The following is a 14,211-nucleotide window of genomic DNA, read 5'->3' as shown; positions in this document are numbered from 1 at the left end:
TTTTAGAAGAAAAGAAAGAAGACAAAAATATAAGAACATGAAAGAAAAAGGAAGAATGTGCAAATGTGTGTTTTATAGTAGAAGAAGTGAATCAGGCCCCGACCTAAAATATTTCTTAGAAAATTATTATTTTTAATAACGTTCAAAAGTAGATATGTTACAATATTATATTCAAAATTTATAAGAGTAATACATGTTTCATATAGTCTTTTTTTAATTTACAAATACGTCATCATCGTATATTATTTTTACGTTGATTTTCCAGCTACCAATGTAGTATGTGTGATGTAAATTGTTGTTTTTATGTAATGTGTTGCTTTCGTTTTGTCTTATTGCTAAATTAAGGTGATGTGCTTACCGTATTATCTCTGCCATTTATTTAAAAGATGATTAACTTAGAAATGCGACAAAGTAACTAAAAAGAGTATGTAATGAGGTGGACAAGTGTCAAGTTTTTGTTTATGCAAACAAGCCTACTCACTTTTGTTGGTATTGTAAAATTTGATGGGTTTTTGTGTTTGGATGACAAGTAATTAATTTTTTTAGGTTGATATTATAGTGCTTTTATTTCATGTGATTATGTTCTAAGTGGGGAGATAGAGTAATGGTTTCATTATGAAATGAGATGAAAACAAGACTCAAGTATTTGGGAGATCTAAAGCAAACTAAAAATCGAGACCTTCTCTTTAGATTTTTTTATGTCAAATTATTTATTAAATTATCGAAATTAATTTTATTTAACATAATTTTTCTTCAATAGATAATAATACTAATTCATTTAATATTTTTTGATATATTGTTGATCTTAAAAAAAAATTCGTTGAAGTAACTAATACTATAAGTTATGTAAACATTTAGAAAATAATATATTATTTTTATATTATTAAAATGTCAATTGGTTTATCATTCTCCAAACCGATAATTTTTTTAAAGATATTTATTTTTGAAAACAAATTAAATCCATCGAAATTCAACAAATTATCATGTTTTAAAGATTTTTTAAAGTTTAAACATTTTTCTTTCAAAATTTTACAATATAGTGACTTTAATTTTTAAATACTAAATAAAGAACCAAAAAATTATATTATTAATTTTACCTATATCTATATTGTTATTATCTTATTCATTCAAAGAACACCCACTGGTACTTTTTTTAATTAATTTTTCTTATTTATTTTATAAATTTATTCATAGCTCTCTTTGTGATTCTTTTGGATTTTTTTTATCCAAAAAAAAATATATATTAATACTACAAAAATTGAATCCTTTTTTCTTAAACATAATTTTATAAATAATTTAATAAAAGATATTAATACTAAAAGAAAGATTTTTTAAGCCGAAAACGAATGTTTTAATTCTTTACTCTTGAGTCGGCCCAGTAAGAAAGCTAGACCCCTACATGTTTAGTTTCTAATCAAGCAAAACCAATATTCTTTGGTTTCGTGTTGCCTTGAGATTGTATATGCTGTTTTATGTTGAAGATGTGATGTTTCATCTGTATCCCTCAACTTCGCTTTCTTTTCTTTTGTATTCTTTTCTCATACTTTTAGTTTAGGTGACGATGAGGGTTAATTACTTCCTAATTTAACTATTTATTATTAACAATTTAATTAAATTGTTACATTAGTAACCAACTATAACATCTTGCTGTAAAATTCTTCTTCCTCTTCAATTTTTTCTTAACTCTTTTAAAAACTCAACCTTTAAAATTTTTCCATTTCTTCCTTAACTTCACGAGGTCTATTAAAATTCTCATCCTTAATATTCTTCTTCCATATATTTATAAATCTAACCTTTTTAGAAAAAAATACAATATATTATTTCCATTTATTATTATTTAACAATAATATATAATTATATCTAATAATATATCGATATATTTTTTAATTTATAACAATATAATAATATCTAATAATATTTTTTCTAAGAAATTATTAACCAAATCTTAATTATTAGACAATATTTTAAAATCAAATAAAATAAAATAAATTATTTAAATTATAATTAATAAATCGTTTACTTAAAATATTTAACCAAATATATTTTTAATTATTAAAATATTTAGATCTCATAAAAGCTATTTTTTTTATAAAAAACATCAAATTGAAGATAACCATGTGCTCTTTTTCTCTCCCTTAATTTCGCGTACATTTCTTTCGATCTAAATGGTGAAAGGGTATAAAAAGGGTGAAGTTAGTTAGTATCAATAACACTTAACTTTTTAGTTGTTTCACAAAAAATGTCCACATAAAGCTTTGCCTTTTCTACTTTTCTGAATAACTTTTATGCTTTTTTCCAGCTCCAATGATCGCAGTAAGATTTCTCCATTCTTTTCTGCAAAATAATGCCACCACAAACTAGTGATGCTTTTCTCTTGGTGAATTTTCCACAATCAAGTCACTTCTAGAACTGATAACTCATCAAAAGGTGCAATTTCCTTATGTTCTTCAATTCCTTCATTTGCCCATTTTTGTTTTTACTCCAAAGTTAGTACTTTATCATATATATTTTTTCAGAAAATATATCAAAACTTTTAGAACATTGGCTTCTTCACTAGAATTATTGTGTTCTCAGGGTGTTATCTATGCATAGGCCTTAATACACTGATCCATGATCATTAAGGGTTTGCTTTCATCTACTCTATATCTAATTTTATTTTTCACAAATATTGGTTCATAAAAGTTTTTCTAGAGCTGTCAAAATAGATAATTCGATTCAATCCGGCCTAGCTCATCACATGTTAGTCACTTAGTGAGTCAATCTAATCTGACTCACTTATTAGCAGCTAAAAAATTTTGAACTTAACCCGACGCATCACAAGTTGATAGGTTAAACGGATCGATTCACTGTTTTATTTAATTATAAGTTCTTTTAAAATAAAACAATTACAATTTTTTAATTCAAATATAAATAAACGTCACATTAAAATGATGTTAAACTTCAAAGATAATTCAAAATAAATAAATAAATAAAAATATCATATCATCTCATATAATCCAAAAACATGTAAAAAGATGAACAAATAAGTTTTTAAACTCTTCTATAAATTCCTTAATCTTTTAGTAACTTTTTCTTGTTTGTGTAATAACTTTTTCTTCAAGAAGTTGACAAAAGGTTCCATCTATCTACATTCAAACGGAGCTTAGCTCATGAAAGCAAATGATTTTTTGATTGAATAATGTAAATCAAACGTTATGTGAAATTCATGTAAACGAAAATAAATAAAATGAAATTCATGAAAATGAGTTGAATGATATAATAAGTCATATTGATAAAAAATATTTTAATTGATAAAATTATATTAGTATATTTTTGAGTTATAAAAGTAATACAAAATAAAATTTAATTAGGATAAATTATATTAAAAATGAAATGTAAGTTATTATTTAAATAGAAAATTTAAAATTAATAAAATCACATTGAAATAAAATAAAACCGGTAAAAATTATTGTTAAATGATTAATTGAAAAAAAAAATAATAATAGTTATAGAAAATCGATTATCCTTTGAAAACCTTGAAGGACCATCACATGAACTCTACCACCACCACTGTTCTGACCACGTCCGACACAAGTTTCCTCAAATGCAACACCAATTTCGTTAACTCCAGAGGAAGTACAACTCTCACAATAAACATAATGTAGAAGGGCAAATGTGTAAATGCATAAATGTCAGCTGTTTTCCTTCTATTTCGAAGAAGCATAATCTCCACTCACTCATTTTTCTCTACTCGCAATTCGGCACAGATCATTAAATATAAACAGTACACTATTTTTATTTGTCATAAATCTTAATGAGGGAAATTGAATTAAAATAAGATTTTAAAATAACTTAGTAATTAAAGCCTGAAATTTATAATTCTTTCTTCAAATCCTCGGAATTGAAAGGAAAATAAATATAGGAGAATACAAGTTCTATCTAATCCATTTATTTTCTTCCAGTTTGAACATTAAATTTTTTCCATTTTCCCCTTAATTTTTTCATCAAGGGAAAACAGAGAGGAAATAGATGTATAAATATAACTTTTTTAATCCTATTTCAGCCTATTTATCTTCAAATATATGTGTACAAATAATATTTAACTTTATTTCAACAATTCGAGTTTCATGACACGCCCAACTAAGGATATCTTCTCCCTCTAATAATTTAATATCTCACCAAAATTGAAAAAAAAAATACCTTTAGTTCATGACATGCACATAAATTTCCCTTGTAATTTATTTTTCCCCTTACATAAAAAATAATGAAAAATTTTAAATGACAATAGAAAATCACTTACGAAGGGAAGCAATTATCCCTTGTAATGCCACCGTAGAATGGCTATGGAACTCCACAGTAGACTTCCAGTCACATACTTTATTAATATTAAAGTCTAACAATATTTACAAAAGCACTTTCGTCCTTTATGTTAACACTAACTACTATTTCAAACACTTCCCACATCCCAAAATAAATGGTATAAAAGTAAAAAGTTTAAAGTTAGATTTAAACCACCTAGATCCAACTCATCCAACAAAAACAAATGTTTTTTAAGTAACTTCCATTTGAAAATTGGGCTTTAATGTTGCAGACATATAAGACAAACTTTGCAACCTCCTTCACACTACAAACATACAAAGAGCCTAAAAGTTTGCCAATGTTCTCGAATTTGTAAACGATGTGACTTTATCTTTATCAGATGTATTTCAACCTATCAATAACGACCGCCAACACGATTCCGCCGCCCTTCAGCTCCCAAATTAGGACATTTGCTTTTTTAATATTTTCGCTTTTATTTTTAAACAAGGGCTGAAAAAAATCTCGGATAATTATATATATACATCAATGCTATTTATTTTTAAAGCCCTCAAGAATTATTATTAAAACAAGTTACAAAAAAAATTATTAATTAGCAACTAATATATAAATACTATAAAAAATAATAAACGTGTCTATATGGAAAGGTAGAAAAAGCCCTTGAGGAAAGGATTAGTGAAAGTCTATAATAAAAAATGGTGACGGAATTCTCCGATTAAGAAGCGTGACTGAAGTTTTAGATTGTTCTAGCAAGGAAATAAAAAGTGTAACAAGAGTTGTTTGTTCATTGAGAATTTTTAGATTTTGTTTCAGAAAAGAAGTTAAGAAAGAAAAAGAGGCAAGGTTCACGCGTAAGGATAAAGATTCATGGGCCTCAAAATAAAATAAGGAGCATAAAAAGTAAATGACAAAGCAGTCCAAAATGAGGTTTTAGAAAAAGAATAGAAAAAGGAAAAATAAATATAACCCAGAGAGGAGGAGGCTTAACAAAAAAAGCTCCAAGTAGCTTTATCTAAAAACTACTTTTTTGAAGAGATTTACATTATAAAATAAGTTGCTTAAAAATTTAATAAGTTGTATATAAATGTTGTTTGGCCCAGGAGAAGAAAAGTTAAAAATAAGTTGGACCAAACAGTGTAAGTCATTGTTTGTAGGGAGAATTGGTGATCTTGGTTGAGAGTGAAGGCTTGTCTTTGAGAGTGGTAGCTAACAAGTTTTCAGAGTTGGTTGATTGGGTGTCAGCAGCAACACCTGGCCTCATCCAGACTTTAATGTGACCCTCCCGACAGGCAGTGAGCACAGATTCCTGGGTAAATATCAAGCCAGAGAGTGGTTCAGTATGCACACGGTGAGCAACCAACGGAGATATTTTTGGAACATCCCGCATACTCGGAGCAGGTTGCAAGGTACCCAATGGGACCACATTGTCCCAGTGTGATGACTGGCTTCCAGTACTGTAAGTTGGGGATCCACCAGCTGGCCGCCTCAATGGCACCACGATTTCGTCCATTTCCAGGTCCCATAGAAGCAATTGTGTATCCTGACACCAAATTTCAATAATTACTCAACTGCCACTATCAAATATTTTAAACAAAATCTATCTACAATCTGCAATTTCAAAGCAAGCAGAAACAACAACTTTATTTTAAAAATCTATACTGACAGAGGCCAAGAATCATGAGGAAATTTTTTAGTACAAAAAGGCTACACAAAGAACCAAGTTAGGAATATATACGTTTTACATTGAGTGAAAAGCGACACAAAGGAAAAGTAAAATCTAGAATGAAAACATTTTTTCTGCGTACCTGACCAACAGAACCAAAACGATACATAACGGTCTCTCCATTGTCATTTGAATTTGGTGATGACCAATATGAATCGAAAGCAACTCCACTGACCTGATCACAGCATTTGAAGCGAACCAAAATAAGCCCTATATAGAAAAACTTGCCACTGCTAAAAATTAACGCGCAACTTACCCACGAGCCATGTCCCTCACCCCATGCCACAACCTTCCGATCTTCCATGCTCCAAACTTGAACTAAATCATCTTCCCCTCCCGTCAAAATATATTTTCCATCCATGCTGTCAAAGTCGATTTTTAAATATGAATTTGTATAAAAAAGAAATAAGAATCAATAAAAAAAAATCTAATGCAAGAAAAGTATTGTTATTTTATAAGCTCTAGAGTAAGAGGCAAACAAAAGAAATAGGAAAGATCCACAATTTCCCTTTTCATTAATAAATTGACTAGACCCAAGCATGACTAACCTCCACGCACAGCATAACAAAGCACCGTAATAACTTTTCCCGCCACAGATAAGTTGTTCTTTTGAGTAATAAAAAACTCGCAAATAACCTGGACGCAGTAAGTAAAATAAACTGAGATTGTGTCTTTTTAAAGGACATGGAAACGAGTAGATATTTCATGCTGAGGATAAAAATGGATATACCATCTCGTCCAACAGTTGCCAAGTGTGCTCCATCCATTGAGAAAGAAATACTGTTAATTGAACCCTGGCATATATGCCATCTGGCTATCGGATTACTCTGCAAAAGTCAACATTTAAAAAAAAAAATGATAGGTCACATATTCTCCAGAACTACAAGCTGTAGAGTTCATATCATCCAAAAACTAATTATGCCTTGGATGTATTAGTAGTATTGAGTGAGAAAGCTGCAAAGTTCTACATGAATTAAGCAGTCATTACTAACAAGTGATATAGGCTCAATTTACTACAGAAAAATTAAAATATATAGATAGTTAGATCAAGGGGGAAAAAGTAAGTTTTGTATCAGTAAGTTATTTAGAAATAAAAAATTCATTAAACTCAATACCTTACTGTAACGTGCATGAGCAACAGAAAATTGAGTTTGATCTTTTACAACTGGAAAAGAAGAATCACCCGCACCATCTTTGTTCTGAAATGGGAAAGAAAAGTTACATATCTTCGTAACTTACTATAAGAAATATCACATTCTAAGTGAACCATAAAATAAGACTCTCTACTGATAATTGATACTTACCTTCTCATACACGTACAAATTACCATCAGAATGAGAAACAACAAAAGCACCATCACCTCCAGGCACCCAAGCAATGCATGTACAACGACTGTTCAACTCAAAACCAATTAAGAGTTGCAATCAGAATCTTTGGCATAACATTCCAAGACATTAAATTAAAGCTCTAGAAGTTAGCCATACAACTATAACAACTCACAATTCAGATATTGATCTCTAACTTCTCTACCACTTAATGCAAAGCATTACAACCACTGATATCAACATTCACATAATTTACCGACTTAAGTAATACATTTAAGACAAACCTCGTGGATACCATTAAACAAACTTTTCCACTGACTGGGAAATCCATGTTCTCGTTATTGGCTCAACTCAGCATATTTTAGGCCGACTAATCTACTGGATTTGAATAGCAACCCTATTCTTGAAGGCATCAAATAATCTAAAAGAATAAATCCTTAACCATAGTCATTATCATAGAAAATGCTTAGACATAATCAATTATCAATTTTTATATTTATAATTATTTTTGGTCGAAATTTAAAGAACAAACAGACATGAAAAGGATAGGACAAAGAAATTCTAAAATTGTAAAAAATGAACATAGGTGGATAATTAAAAATCTGAGACTAATATCTCATAAGCATGCTTCATTCAAGGTTGCCAACTTCTGTGATGCACTTTTCTCACAGATCAAGCCACAATGAAACAGCTAGCACCATCAGCAATGAAGCAATTACCAAAAAAAATGCAGAAAAATATCTAGCAGCTGCAGAACAACTAAGCAGCAGTAGCAGCAATCACAAATAGTAAGGGATAATCAAGAAGTGGGGTGCGAAATGAGCCAAGGGTGACATAACAGGCAATACTACTTGGAGAAATTAAATGGTGCAACACCATTATAAAATGGACGTGGAGGTCAACCTACCAACTCTCATTTGAACTTGGACTTTTAAGCGATCTCACCTCTGAGTTCACCAAGAAATGACTTTACAATCAACTCAGCCCAATTTGCACGAGTGAGCTAGTTAACAAGTTCATGAGTTGACACTATAGTTTAACAACTATGCTTCCAGCCCATTAAATAGTATGTGTTGTAATTTGAGATGTCTATACCTCGGCTTGAATGGAGTATGTTGAAAGTTCCATATCGACTAGAGATAAGACCAATTTATAATATATAAGTGAGATGCAAACCTCACCTTACAAGCCGGTTTTGTGAGGTTGACTTAGGCTTAAAAAAACCCACTTTCTAATACTGAGCCTTGGGATCATGATTGTATCAAACCTTCATTCACATATGAGACAAATCACCATGTCCAGGATCACCATTCACCAAGACATTCAAACTAAAAAAATAGGCACATCTTTCCAAGTTTTCACAAACTGAAATAGTATACTTCTTAGTTTTCAGGATGATATCCTGAAATAACCCATAGGAAACAAAAAACCTTCCATCTATTCTTAAATAGGGTTTGACAGGAAGGAATCAGGATATGAGTGATAATGAGCATGTACACAACGTAATAGGCAACTGCATTATTGGCAACCACAATAGCACGAACAATAAATAACCTTGCCTGAATTCTAATGAGCGGCCTTAGGTCACTAGGTAAGGAAACAAAATTGGAAAGTATTTCAATGAGAAGGAAAATATTTATTATATCAAATCACAAATTAAGAATATTTAATTTTTGAAGTAATTCAAATCGTTTAATAGAAATACAACCAGACTCTTAGAACACTCATTAAATCAGCAACTAGCAAGACCTATATTGTTCATTTTGATTACAGAGTGACAGTCAAAGTATATAAATTACCTAAGTTGAACCATCCCTGCACAATATTAATTTATAATCTATTATTGAAAACTGACACTCCGAGCTCAATCAATACAGGGAGACTTCTAAAGAAAAAATGGTTGTTGCTTATAAGGTTGAGTTAGAATCAACATTCGAGAATGAATCTCTCCCTCCTATGTGTATCAGCACACGAAGCACTTAAAACTCAGAATTGTACGTAATTCCAATGGCCTAGTACTCTTTGCATAAAGAAGAAAGAGCTCTTGCAAATTAGGCCATTCAACAATTCGGAGAAAAATTAGCACTCATAATTAAAACAGCACAAGAATTGGGATGATCATATCTTGCCTGTTATTGACTGAACCGTCTTTGTTGTAATGGAGGGCCCCAACAAGCTTTTTACCAACATCCTGTAATTGCTGTCTCAGTGACACTGAGTAGACTACAATAATACACATAAACAATAAATTCATAATACTTAATTTTCCTTAAAACATGAAAATTTAAAGTTTAGCAAAGACTTCTTTACCATCGCCAGAGTTCAAACCAATGAGCAAATCATGCCCATCCTTAGAATCCTGATCAAACGCATGGCACACTGGATTCGAGTTACTGAAGTGAATAGACTTTATTGGGTCCTACACGCAACAAAGAAACACCTCATGAAGTGAATCCAAAATTCTTAAAAACAACCAATGTCCGAATAATAATATACCTTGTCTTGAGAATTCAAATCGCTAATGAAAATTGCATCACCGACGTTGAATATCAGGTACGTGCCTTTCCCATCAAAATTTGGATTAGCCATTGAACTACTTGTACTGGAGGCTCCAATGGAACCAATCCTACTGTTTCCTCCATTATTCTTGCTACTACCGTTGCCTCCAACAAAACTAAGTGCCCGGCTTCCGTTGCTTCCTCCCAATAATCTAGCTGCCGCAGACCGTACCCCACTGCTGGCACTGAAACTTGAGGACGACGCAGTTGGTGTAGACGGTGCCGGCTTGTCCTTGAGATGTGCCAGGGTTACCTAATCGTTGAATCAAACAAGTAATGCACACTAATATGTCAAGACAAACATCGTGTCGACACAATAAACAGTAACGAAAGATAAAGCATTACAGAATTCCCCGAAACTATAACAAAATAATAGTTAAAAGACAATAAAACCACATGTGGAATTGAATGCCAAGGTCAATTACTCATCCCGAAATGCCAACATTCCCCTAAAAAAACATCGCCACGATTGAATTTAGAAGAAGAGAAAATCAGAACTCAGATGAGTGAAGATAAGAGAATATAACGAATATCAAGGAAACACCTAGGAATGAATCAAAGGAAAAATAAAAAAAATAAAAAAAAATGATGTAAAAAGATGTAAAAAGATAGATTATAAAATTACACATGATAAGCAATGAAGAAAGCGAGTCTCTACAACCCTAACACCAAAAATCACAAGGAATAGCAAAAAGAGTAGCAAACGTCATGTCAAAGAGAATTGAGTCAGGTTTAAAGAAAACCTGAGTAACGGTTTTTCCATGGGCGTAATGAAGAAGACCGGAAGGGTGAGTCTTCTCGTATTGAAGCTTATATCTTCCCTCGGGAGTTTTGAAATAGGTTTTGAGCCCGGGCGACTGTGTCGCTCCCGACGAAGACGACTGTGTCATGATGCCGTTGGATGTGTTCATCTTCGTGCCGTGTAGCGTCACGTGTGAACGATCATCACATCGCAATTGACTGCGTGACTCTGTTAGGGTTTGGAAGGTCCAGCAATGGCTTCTGCGCTGCCAGCACGGATCAGAGGGGACGCCAACGAGAAGAAGAGACTAAGGGTTTGCGGCTGTTTGATTTGATGTGTGCGCTGGCGATGCCAATGGGGATGGCAAGTGCGAATCGCGTCTTTTTTATATTCATCGGTCAAAGTAATCGACGGTCACGATTGCCATTTGCGAATTAGTTACAAACTTTTTTTTTCCCTCTCTTCTTATCTTATCTGATCGTATCAGCTTGCACTTTTTGAACAGAAAAACCCGATTCCGGGATACGCCGATAGGTTCGATGCGCTAATTCCTGCAGGCAAGCAAGCTAGTCTACTCTACAATGAAGCACCATACCAATTCATCAATGTGTGTGCTCTGATTTGTTGTGTTGCGCAATCTTTCACTGTCTATGTTTTATTGTGCGTGCCATCGCCATTTGGGCTTGTAGGAGTCCATGTCAAAGGCCCAATAAAAGGATTCTCTCAAAGTCAGAGTTCGTTCAAGAAGGAACTCTCAATATTAGACTTATTCTCTATAATTTTTAAGAATAATTATAATCTCGTTTTAAAGAGAAAAAAAAAACCTATCATTAGAAATTGAAGAAAATGTTAGTGTGTTACAAATGAATTTCAATTTATGTTCCAGCAGTGTCTGTGTTATGCTTATCCTAAGGTTGGGTCAGCTAAGGTATTTCTTCATGCCCCTCCATTATTTTGACCTACAATCCTATAAATTTTTGTATTTTGATTATATAATTTAAAATACAATTTTGTATATTTTAAATTATATATTATGAAATGAAAAATAAAAATATATTTTAAATCGTGTAATCCAAAATACAATTTTTTTAATGGTATAATCTATAATAAATTTTTATATTTCAAATATTGTATTCCAAAAATTTAGATTATATATTTTAAAATAAAAATTACATTCTAAATTATATAATTCAGAATACAAAATTTACAGACTTCACAATTCAAAATACAAAATAAATATTAAATTATATAATTCAGAATACAAAATTTACATTCTAGACTCCATAATTCAAAATATAAAACTTTTTAAGGGTGCAGAAAGAAATATATGGAAGTACAGAAAGAAGCCACCTTAATGTTATTGCAAACTTTAAATATAAAGAATGGACCCTGTGAACGTGATTCGTTGTCTAAAGAGTAACAAAATTTTCTAAGTTCTATCTCTTTCAAGGTGTTGTGTGAATCCAGAGAGTACTTTTTATTGTCTTATATTGTGTTTTAAAATACGTTATTATTGGCATACTAAAAAGATTGTTATTATAATTTTAAATATTAAAACTAATGTATATCAATATATTTTAAAGACATGTTTTTGTATAAACCGAGTTGTCCCTACAACTCCAACATTCAAGATATTCTTGTATAGTTTTTGAATGGATCAGAAGAGATAACATATTAAATCAATTAATATGATTTAAACAATTAATATATATATATATATGTTTAAAGTTGAAAATAATATTTTATTTAGTGGTAGCTCACCTTTGTATTCCTTACTAGGCTCTTACATGACCTTATCATTCGATCTCCCAAAGTTAGGGTGCAGAGATAAATAATATGTAATGAATACTCTTTTTGTGCCTCCCAAAGCAATTATCTGTTATCGTTTTTGTACTGTCTTGCTACCTTATACCAACTGCAATCTTTCACCTAACCTTTCCTTTGCCAATCTAGTAATATACACCACATCCTTCGTCTTGAATATTTAAATCTTATTCTTACTAAAGAAAAATGTCAGAGCAGCGGCAGGGCAGCTTATTCTCAAGGAGAGATATCATACCATATTAAAAAATAACTTTAAATTTAACTTAATTTCATAAAATTAATTTGTATAGTAAAGTTTGCACTTACTTATATATTATAATTTGGTCTTATGTTTAATCATATAAAACTTTCAATCGTTGTTTCTTATTCTTTGACTTTCTGAATTTTATTTAATATTTTAGCTCGTGCGTGAGCTTGGGTTCATTCACTAGTAAAAGATAAGGTTTTTAAATTGCCTATTATGCCTCGGTCTTTTGAAAACCCAAGACGTATAAAAATGCGGTGACAGAAATATAATTTTAGAGACACTATACCCATCGGTTCTTCTAAATCCGTTGTCTAAAAGAGTATAATGCCTCGGTTGATTAAAAGACCGAGGCAGAAAACTGTGGTGACCACTTAAAAAAATAATATTTTAAACTGCAGATCAGAATTTGCTTTTTCGAAGAGAGATACTGCACCGGTTGCAGATTGAACGAAGTCGTATCACATTTATGCTTCGATTTTATTGTAACTGATGCCTACATTAGGGTTTATGCCTCGTTTTTTCTTATAACCGATGGTTATAGTTGGGTTTGAGGGTTAAAGTTCAAAACTTTATTCACTTTCACTGTTCTTCTTCCCAAGTCTCTATGCGAAACCTCTCTGCCTCATCGTTCACCACTGCTCTTTGCTTCGCCGCCACGCTACTGCACCATCGCCCCCGTCGTCTCAGTTCCCACTACTAGGTGCCCCACTACCATCGCTGGCTCAACCTTTGGGCGTCGTGGTTTCGACTGTTCTTCATCGTCGCCATTGGTCCTTGCCTCCCCGCCGTCGCCACTACCAAGCGCACCATTGTCGCCGTTGTCTTCGTCGCTGGTGTTGCTGATTTTCATCCGCCATTGGTGTTGTTGTTGTTGTTGGTCCGGTATGTTCTTCTCATCAACCACCGCCAACCCCTCCTCCCTCCTCCACTCCTCCTCCATCGCCCCCCTCCTTTGTTTTCTGATTGATGCATGTGGTGGGGTTTGGCTGGACTTGATCTGAATCGATAAAAGTTTGAAGCTTTGGAGAGGGGAAGTATTTTTGATGTTAGCTTTCGATTTTTTTGTTTGATCTTGAAGTTTTGTTTTTTGCTGCAACTCTTGGTTGGTCTTGGGGGATTCACCCTGTAAGGTACCGAGTGAGGCTCTGTTGAAGAATTGAAGTGGTTTGGAGCTAGATTGTAAAAAGAAGGTTCTTTTTTCTTGGGGCTATTTGTCGGCGATGAAGGGATTGAAGGGAGATTTTGTCCTTTGGTGAAATGAAAAAGCATTTGGTTGTTCGATGAACACACGGTAAGGCTCTTTGTTTTCGAATTTTTGATGAACAATATCTGGGTTGTTCGCTGATGTATTGAACTGGAAGAGCTTCCCAGTTGTTGTCACCACCTCAGACATCCCCTTACTCAAAAGGATCCTCAACGACAGCCCCACATCGCCTTCTCCAATCTCTACCACCGCCTCACCTCCGGCGACATCGTCTAGGACAAGTTCATTAGCA

The 14,211-nt window shown here is 32.4% G+C and overlaps 1 protein-coding gene across 1 annotated transcript; it reads right to left on the bottom strand.

Moving 5' to 3' along the window:
* Window positions 1–5,238: 5,238 nt before the first annotated feature.
* Window positions 5,239–11,280, bottom strand: LOC108329473 (uncharacterized). Its single transcript, XM_017563686.2, has 11 exons — window positions 10,646–11,280; window positions 9,841–10,155; window positions 9,655–9,763; window positions 9,474–9,567; window positions 7,324–7,411; window positions 7,135–7,218; window positions 6,750–6,846; window positions 6,568–6,655; window positions 6,276–6,381; window positions 6,102–6,194; window positions 5,239–5,836 (listed from the first exon to the last, which is right to left on the bottom strand). Exons 1-11 carry the CDS (start codon window positions 10,811–10,813, stop codon window positions 5,438–5,440), a joined length of 1,641 nt encoding a protein of 546 aa, XP_017419175.1. The 5' UTR covers window positions 10,814–11,280; the 3' UTR covers window positions 5,239–5,437.
* Window positions 11,281–14,211: the final 2,931 nt, after the last annotated feature.

Source organism: Vigna angularis, chromosome 2 (genome assembly GCF_016808095.1).
Source record: "Vigna angularis cultivar LongXiaoDou No.4 chromosome 2, ASM1680809v1, whole genome shotgun sequence".
NCBI classification, from domain to species: Eukaryota; Viridiplantae; Streptophyta; class Magnoliopsida; order Fabales; family Fabaceae; genus Vigna; species Vigna angularis.
Note: the sequence above shows the minus strand (reverse complement) of the source record. Positions and strands in the feature narration are given on the sequence as shown.

What these genes read in the sequence shown, in the direction of transcription:
- LOC108329473 (XM_017563686.2), bottom strand. Translation starts at nt 10,813, where the DNA reads ATGAACACATCCAACGGCATCATGACACAGTCGTCTTCGTCGGGAGCG. An exon ending in GACGGTTCAGTCAATAACAG is followed by an intron (nt 7,412 to 9,473) that starts GCAAGATATGAT and finishes TGAGTTGAACAG; the next exon opens with TCGTTGTACATGCATTGCTT. An exon ending in GTGAGGGACATGGCTCGTGG is followed by an intron (nt 6,195 to 6,275) that starts GTAAGTTGCGCG and finishes TGCTGTGATCAG; the next exon opens with GTCAGTGGAGTTGCTTTCGA.